Source organism: Harmonia axyridis, chromosome 6, assembly GCF_914767665.1.
Source record: "Harmonia axyridis chromosome 6, icHarAxyr1.1, whole genome shotgun sequence".
NCBI lineage: Eukaryota > Metazoa > Arthropoda > Insecta > Coleoptera > Coccinellidae > Harmonia > Harmonia axyridis.
The window spans coordinates 17,847,182-17,856,260 of NC_059506.1; the positions used below are offsets into that span (position 1 = coordinate 17,847,182).

The 9,079-nt window shown below is 30.4% G+C and overlaps 1 protein-coding gene across 1 annotated transcript; it reads right to left on the reverse strand.

Annotated features, from left to right (window-relative positions):
* Nucleotides 1-720: 720 nt before the first annotated feature.
* Nucleotides 721-7,237, reverse strand: LOC123681687 (DIS3-like exonuclease 2). The gene is made up of 6 exons (XM_045619926.1): nucleotides 5,832-7,237; nucleotides 5,012-5,522; nucleotides 3,310-4,005; nucleotides 2,336-2,533; nucleotides 2,007-2,242; nucleotides 721-1,050 (listed from the first exon to the last, which is right to left on the reverse strand). Exons 1-6 carry the CDS (start codon nucleotides 7,026-7,028, stop codon nucleotides 814-816), a joined length of 3,075 nt encoding a protein of 1,024 aa, XP_045475882.1. The 5' UTR covers nucleotides 7,029-7,237; the 3' UTR covers nucleotides 721-813.
* Nucleotides 7,238-9,079: the final 1,842 nt, after the last annotated feature.

Below are 9,079 nucleotides of genomic sequence, written 5' to 3' on the forward strand. Positions count from 1 at the left end.
TCAACCTTTGGTTATGTACCCAGTCACAAATATGTTGGATTTCTCCTAATTTTTCTCACATGTATTACATTCAACTCACATTCTCATTCATCCTTACGTCAACATACAATTTTTATTATTTCTCAAAGACTTGACATCCACTAAACATCCATGCCCTTGCCGGGATTCGAACCCGGTACCTTAGCTTTGGCAGTCGGGAACCATCCCACTGCTGCCACCAAGGCAGGTAAAACCGCTTCTTACGCATGATCTATAACATAGAATTAATAAAAATTATTAGTTCAATGATCTATAATTATATCTACTTATCTATGATAATTATGACGTAATATTTGATTTTATTTCATTCATTCCTTCAATTGAATAATAATATAAATATGAAATTAGGTTTTTACTTGAATTTGTATTGAAATGAAGGCGATACTAATTTCTGTTATGTCCAGTGTTGAATGTCTAAATTCTTGTGGATTCTCGAATTAATTTTTTTTAATATATATATAATATTTTTCAAATGTAGTTGTAAGGGTTGTTGAGAAATTTTATTATATTCCAAATCGAACAATCCATATTGCAGTCAATATGTATCATATATCCATCTAATTTGTAACAATACTTTTGATACTCGATCAGCGAGTGGGTGGAACAAACAATTGTTATTTAGCGTTTTTTTCTTCAATACCTACTCTTTAGTTTAGACTTGTAAAACAAAAAAAAAACAAATTCATACAAAAAGTTCCTCTTTTATTGGTTTTTCATGTAAAATATATCTACAAATATAAAATAAAGTCATTTAAATTGCATTCAGTTGATATATCAGGAATTAGGTCTTACTAATTTTGCTACTAATTTTCGAGTTTTATTGCACTTCTGTAATAGAACTCTAACTAATGTGAACATTTCAATTACTGTCATAACCGCAGGATATTCTTTTATTGGTGGATATGATATTGTCACTCTCCAATATTTTTTTTGTGTTTCCTGTTCTCCTTCTTCTGAATCCAAGTCTATATTTGTTATGTCCTCAACTTCATATAAGGCTCCTTCAATTTCCTGAAAATGAAATTTCACTCGATCAGTTTCTGCTACTCATAATCAAAGCATCATAGAATGAGAAATAAATTTCAAAGTTTATTTCTATGATAACTGTTTTTTTCTATAACTCTTTGGAGTAAAGGAGGATCTGTCAACTTTGTAATTTGTATGTAATTATTTCCTCAATTTACGTATATTATTCTGTACTATTCAATCACCATGGCTGATTTTGAAAATGATATATATTATGTAGAAATATTAAAAACTCTAAATGAAAAAAACCTATATATACAAAACCAGGAGCAAAATATCGAGTTGAAGCAAAAATATGAAGAATCCTCCAAAAAATATTCAGAATTGAGAAATGTCTTTTTAAATATGAAAGATGTATTTGAGAGCAATCAGATACAAATGTTCAAATCATTCACATTATTGTCAGATTCAAGAGATCAGTACAAAAGTCAAATAACAGAATTAGAAGAATATCAAAAGCAATGTGACTTTCTAATAAAAAAATCGTTGGCTCAACAAGTGGAGTTTGATAACATAGTTAAAAACTGGAATAATAAGATTGAAGAGTTGTCCCTCATTTCAGATGGAGAAACAGAAACATCTAAAATTCAAAATGGTCAATCTAATGTAGATTCTTTACTCAAAGAAATTGAAATAATTCAAAATAGAAACATTGAGGAAGACAAAATTAGTACAAATACACATATGCTAACTTTCTTGGAAGGAGTTAAACAAACAACAGATGAGCTCATGTCAGAAACAAAGAACTATGAGGAAACATTGAAATATTGTAATGAATTGGAGATAGAAATCAACGAATATGGCGCAATAATAGATGATATCCAGAAACAGTTACACTAAATATCAAAATACTATTTTGTTTGTATTAAATTGACCATTAATTTAATAGTTAAAAGTTATATCAATAAAATTATTGAAGAAATGTTCTTGCTGAAACTTACATGTAAATGAACTCTCACAACTTCTCCACATTCTAAAACTATCACATCAAAGCTCCGCTCCCTAACATCCACCACTGCTGCTTCTTTAATAAAAGGTGCATTCTTGGCTATATAATGGCACAGATAAAGGTGACTGCTTTCTTCTTGGGCCTTTTTAGCATTATACTTTATTAAATTACACCGTTCTGCAATTTCACCCACTTCCTGTGAATTCAATTTGGGTATATCTGCCAAGCCTGTAGAAATATAAATTAAACATTACTTCTCTTCAGATAGGTTTAAGAGTAAAAAAAAATACTTAATTTCAGATTAACAATTTGAAAACATACCTAAACTAGCTGCTAGTAATCTGTGTACCATAACATCAGCATAACGTCTTATCGGGGAAGTGAAATGAGTATAAAGAGGAACATTTAGTGCATAATGTGCATACGATTCAGCTATCACTTCAACTTCTGGACAAAAGTAACGAGCCCTCGTCATTGGTTTTGCAAACAAATGATTAAGAACTGCCGATCTAATTTTACCTAAATAAATAAACGTTTATTCTCATAATAATTGCACAACGATATACAATGAAAAGAAAATACATCAGAAACTACAGATCAACTGTAACAACTATCTAGTTATGCATCTATATTTAAAAGCTGGCTGCTTGAATTTTTTGAAAATATTCTCATACTTTTCAGTAAAATGAGCATACAATGGACATTTCATGTAAAGAAGAATATTATTGTTCAACTTGAAAAATTAAATTTTTTTAAAATGATTTCACTCATAGTTCAGCTGAAAAAATTGTTTTGATTTTCTAAAACGATCAAGTATAACTAGTCCAAATTGGCAATCCACATGCTGAAAATATAAAATTGCCAATTTTCAAATAGGTACTATTGAATACCAGATGTTTAAAGTTTAAAAAATGCATTTTCATATTATAATTATTGAAAAATTAAAAATCCATATTTATACTTTAATCTCAGAAAGTGGTAATATTTGTAATGGTTGTTTTTTTATTTAGCAGCATGAGAAGTTATGATGGTTGATGTCTATGGTTTGACAGTTGAGAATATCAAATAATATTGACATTTCTGTCCAGTAGTAAAGTTTAGCAAGTCATCATGAATCTTTTAACATACACAATCATACATTAATAACACACAAGAATGTTAAATATTAACTTAATTAATCTATAAAAACAACCTCATCTTTTTGCTGTTTTTTGAAACCATCAATTAAAATCAAGAGCCTTTCAAAAAGAAAACAATATATTATACATACACCTCCTAATGAAACAATGTCTTACCTGCTTCGTCATTTGATCCATATCTTAAAAGTGAGGTTTGAATGCTTTTTGCAGAAGTAATGTCAACATGTATCCCTACAGACTCTAGCGCCCTTTTCAGTTCAACCAACATGTTCAACTTGGGTGGTTCATGTAATCTTAAAAATGAAATATCAGGATAGTGCTCGAGAATTTTTTCAGCAACAGATATATTGGCAAGCAACATAAATTCTTCAATGAGTCTATTAGCCTCCTTCATCGCCTGTACATAATATTTGACAGGATATCCAGTTTTAGGATCCAGTTCATAGGACAGTTTGACTTGGTCAATTCTAAGGGCACCATTTTCAAACCTCTTGTTCCTCAAGTTTTTGGAAATGTGATATAATTTTAATATCACATCTTTCGCATCTTCCACATTGTAACCATTCATAATTTTTGGTAGAGAGGATCTATCAAAATTATCAGGGTCATCAATGATCGCTTGAGCATGCTCATATGCTAATTGAGCGCATGAATTTATCACAGTTCTAGCAAAACGAGTGCTTAATACTTCTCCTTCTGGTGTCATTATCCAGAAGACTGAAAAAGATAGTTTATCTTTACCAGGAAGGAGCGAACAGTTCATACACAACTCCACAGGAAGCATGTGGTATACGTTGTCTACCATGTAAATGGTTGTGGCTTTCCATGCTACTTGTTTGTCTAGTTCTGTACCTGCAATTTTTTAAAATTATTTTTTCTCTATGATAAGTTATTCTGAATAAGACAATAAAGCCTTTAAACATTTAAAAGAGCTTTGTATAATTATTTCATTTATAAGGAACCATATAGTTTGAAGGAATATTTTGGGTTGGGTTAATATCTTTGAATAGTGAGTAGGTAGATAATATGTGCTTGTTGGAAAGAGTCGATTTTTGGTTTTCTGTTATCTTTCTTTTTTGAAATATCATGTATTAACAGCCTTTCCACTCAATTTTTGAAATTTTCATGAATATTGTATTGGGAAAAGATTATTATTATTATTATTCTTGAAAATATCTATTGGCATTTTAGAGGTAAAGAGGAGAGTTGGTGTAGAAATCAGACAGCCTATATATAACTCGATTACAATTCTACAATAGACACAAAATGAATTAAAATCTACAAATAAACGAAAAAATATTTATATATAAGGTACTCCATTTCACAAATAGAGAACTCAATATCTTTGAAACGGATGACATTTTTGAAAAACAGGATGCTTTTGGCCAAATCTGCGGCCAATAAACTGTTGAAAAATAAAGGGTGTTCCATTTAAAAAACGCTAACTCTCCTCTATATTTCAAAACGATAATTAATTTGTATGATCTACTTTGTGATATCTTATTATTTCAAAAATAGAGATTGGGGGTTTGGGGGGATTTTTTCTCTAAGTCTTAAAGTTCACAAGAGGTTTTCCGTGAGCATTGAATTTGGGGCACCCTGTACATGTGCAATTAAGCTGAAAACTGATAATAAAAATCATCCAATTCCAATAACATTGTAGATAGTATCATTATTTTACTGTTCATCTGTAATGATTTCTTTGTTATTTACTGAATACACTAAATTGCAGATCTATTAAATTCGTCAGGGTTGAAAATGATTTTTTTTATTTACTAAAAGCACTAAACTACAGATGTATTAAATTCATCAGTTGTGAAAATGCAGAAAATACCAATGAGCCAATTATAACACAAACCTTCTTTCAAAAAGAATGAGACATCGGCAATATGAACTCCAACTTCTAAATTTCCATCAGGTAAAGTTTTACATGATACTGCATCATCAAGATCTCTAGCTGTCAAAGGGTCAATAGTAAAGATACACTCTTTTCTGAGATCCTCCCTTCCTTCCAGCCAGTCTGCTTTCAAATCAGTGAATTTAGGCAGAAATTTCAACACTTCGTTACTAAAAGGTTCATAGTCAAGCCCGCATGATTTCATTATGGCCAAATTTTCTATTTTCAAGTCGCCTGAAATGCCAATATTCTCAATGATCAGTCCTTTAGCATAATCAAGGTTGGTCCATTCTGTTATTTTACAAAGAAATAAGTTTTTTTCAAAGTTTCTTGGGTTAGTTTTAAAGCCCGGAGGCCAGCTTATTGTGGGTATGTAAACATAAGGGAACCTTTTGTCTCTAGGTAGAAATGCTGCATAGTTTTCATTGTTTGGGAGTGGCGATAATTTTCCAACTGTGGTTCTAGGATGAACCTATAAAACAAATCATTTTTTCATTTTGTCAAGAAATAGCATGAATCATTTATGGAAAATATGAAAAGAATATAAGGACCCTTTGGAATACTTTACAAAGGTTTTCTCAACTAGCGGGAGAATTCAAATTCATTTTTGGAGTGATCTCAATATTTTCTTTCACTTTTTGCTTAGCACTGATATTTATTTCTATTGATATGACAGATAATGCAAGTTAATTTATTGTATTGATTGATTCTTACTAATTTAATTATTTGTATGATTGGAATTGAATGAAAAATATTATAATAAAATGATATGTATACAAACCATTTTAGAAATGTAGACTACAGATGCAGTTTTTCTTCCTCCATCCCATTCTGTTGCAGGTTTTATTTTCAAAACAACCTCATCTCCCTCCAAAGCTCTGTTCTGATCAATAATTGATTTAATAATATAATCACAGTCACCCTTTGTTGCATTAGTTACATATGCTTCTCTAGAGTTTCTTTGATTTATTCTGATAAATCCTTTAATCAATGAGCTGTTTTGCAGTCCTTTCTCCACTTGATCCCAGTCCATAAATTCAGGATAACATAGTTCCCTCTTACTTTTCCTATGTTTAGTTTTAGTTCTAGATTTTTTAGGTTTCTTTTGTGAAAGGCTTCCATTCAAGCTATTGGAATTAGTTATATCAAAGTCAAAACTGGTGTTAACGGTTGCATTTGTTGTAAATGAGTGTTCTTGAGACTTCATTGAATCTGAATTGTTTGTTGTACTGGTGGAATTCAAGGAGTTTTTCTTCATTTTGTCACAAATCTCTTTTATGTCAGAGACTGTTTCTTGAGGATAACTATAAAAGAAAACTGGAAATTTTTTACCAAATGAATGAAGGTTCACATGTTTATTTGATGATCTTTTACGAATGAAATGTCCTGTTGAAGGATTACGAATACTTTTAATGTCAAAAATGCACACAGATGTTGAGGTATCTTCGATATTCGCATCAGTATCAGTATTATCAACTACTTCTCTTACCGTATTTTTTTCTATGGGACTCCAAATATTTGCACCCCTTCTTCTTAAGTTATTGAAACCTGAAAGCCCTTTGTAAAATGGGCTGTAGTAGGAGCAAGATTTTTTTGGGGACTTTTTACTAATACTATTCACTTCTGTTGGTCCATTTCCATTGCTGTGCTGTTTATCAGTAGAATTAGTTATTGATTTTAACACTCCACTAGGTCCTTTAGTTTTGGATTTTTTTTTTAGTTTATTATTTGTATCAGGTAGTATTGCACAATCTTGAGTAAGCGATCTCAACAAGTTTGATGATTTACAAATTTTTATTTCGGTTTTTGGAGAATCATATTCTGTGGCACTTTGAATCTCTACTTCATTATATTTTGGATTCGAATTATTCTTTTTCTCTTTAGGTTTTGTTCTACGTCTGATTTTCTTAACTGCACCATTATGTCCTTTAGTTTCGGCGCTAGTTGATGGGTGTAGGGGTGCAATACTAATATTCATTACAATTATTTGTTATTTTGTTTGGTTGAATGAATCAAAAAACGTAATAAAAAAGTAATGCTATCTTACACAATATAAAATATGTTTACTGTTGCTACTACTCATCAATAAAATACAGGAGATCAACAGCAAACTAAATATTCTTCACTCAATCAATAAAATTTATAAAAAGCCAAACCAGCCTTACTTCTAAAATCAGCTGTTAATTGTCAGATTTCAGATTTTTTTAGATGAAATTTTCTTTAAAGCATAGATATGCAAATTCTTCTTTTATCTTCTTCTATCCATTCTATCTATCCATCTTCTTTTATCCATTTTTTGAATATTCATTAGTCCCTCATATGTATGTTTATGTATATGTAAACTTTGATGATGAATATATTATTATTATTATTATTATCTATGTCCCCTTTATCGGAGTTTTTGGGCTTAACCGGAGGTTATGTACCCACTACCCAGTCACTTTGCGAATTCATTGGTTCATTCTTTCTCGCTTATTGGGCTCAACCTTTGGTCATGTACCCAGTCACAAATTTATTGGATTTCTCCTAATTTTCCCACATGTACAGTCCATTCAAGAATTATTGACATCCCGGGTGGCTTTGGAAAATCGAAATTAAGTTGGTACTGGCTCATTCAGTAACATTTTGAATTGCAGATTTCGGGTTGGCATTGGAAATGTCATTGACAGGAGGTTAGATTTCAGTTTGTTTGTGTTATTGGATTTGATCGAAGAAATTTTGAAACTTAAAAGTTGTATCAATTTCAAACACACATTGATTAGTTTATTTGAGTATTTCTCACAGTACTGTTTGAAAAAAGAAGGAGGCAAGTCATTACAACCTGGATTATTAGTGGAAGAAAACCTGTGCAATACGATTTCACCTTCAAAGAATCATTGAATGATTTGATTGTTACCAGAAGCCGAGCCAAAAGCAACCAATATATCAGCCTGGATGAAATTTGACCAAAAAGCATCTGGATTTTAATCAATCAAAGACAACATTACATAAACTTAATTGGTTACAAGTTCAAAACAGTTAATAAGAGGAAAATTCTTATTGATAAAAAGTTGAGTACCATATTATGGTGAATACAGAGAATATTTGCAACAAAATGTGAAATTCTAGAGGAACCTTGATTATTTGAAAATGGCAGTCTTATTCAACAATGAATTCTAGAAAGAAAACAAAAAGTTTTTCAAGTATATTCAAGGGTAAAAGTAGAAGGAGCGCTATTTTGAATGCTGGATTGATGGATTTTTACCTGGATGTTTTGTTTTGACAGTGGTGATCATGAGGATTATATAAATCTATGAAGAGAGAATTATTTAATTGGATTGCTAAACAAAGTCTTAGCATTGCATCTATAGTTTATTTATATTCTATATTGAAATTAAGTATTTTGTTATATCTGTTTTTTGGTCTTCAATGAGTAATCCAAAAATCTAATAAATTCCAATTGCTTTATAGAATTTTTACTGAGTATTTAATTGAAAAATATATTCAGAAGAGTAACTTCAAGAATTTCTTCATCTCTTACCCCCTTGAAGATAATAATAGAATGCAATAAAATTTTAAAATTCACAAATTCACAAATTAAAAATAATTTCATGCAAAAATGCTTTTAGTGAGTGAGTTAAAGCTGTTATGGGCAAAATAATTTATGTAATTTAATAGAAACTAGTATGAAAGCATTTCAATAAAAAACAGAAAACTCGAGTACAAATAGTACCTATATTTTTCATACAAGTTTAATCAATCATTCATGTCATGAACAGTTTCAATAAATAGTGACTTTAGAAAGTAATTTACACATCGGCTGATAAATTGGTTCCAATTTTGAAAGTTACAGTACAACTGTGATGTCAAAATTTTTCATATACTAAATGGATTCTTTGAATTTTATTTCTGTCTTATTATGATACGGCTCTTCCATTCACTAAGCTACACTATTTAAATTTATCAACCAGTTTTTTCTGTTTTCTTCACCAGTTTAGATACCACAGTTAAAATGATCCATAAGAGTCATTTGATAAGAATTTTGCAAGC

Coding starts and splice junctions, on each gene's coding strand:
- LOC123681687 (XM_045619926.1), bottom strand. CDS start 7,028: ATGAATATTAGTATTGCACCCCTACACCCATCAACTAGCGCCGAAACT. Junction 2,243..2,335: donor ATTACTAGCAGCTAGTTTAG/GTATGTTTTCAA, acceptor ATATTTCTACAG/GCTTGGCAGATATACCCAAA. Junction 1,051..2,006: donor TTGTGAGAGTTCATTTACAT/GTAAGTTTCAGC, acceptor TTTCATTTTCAG/GAAATTGAAGGAGCCTTATA.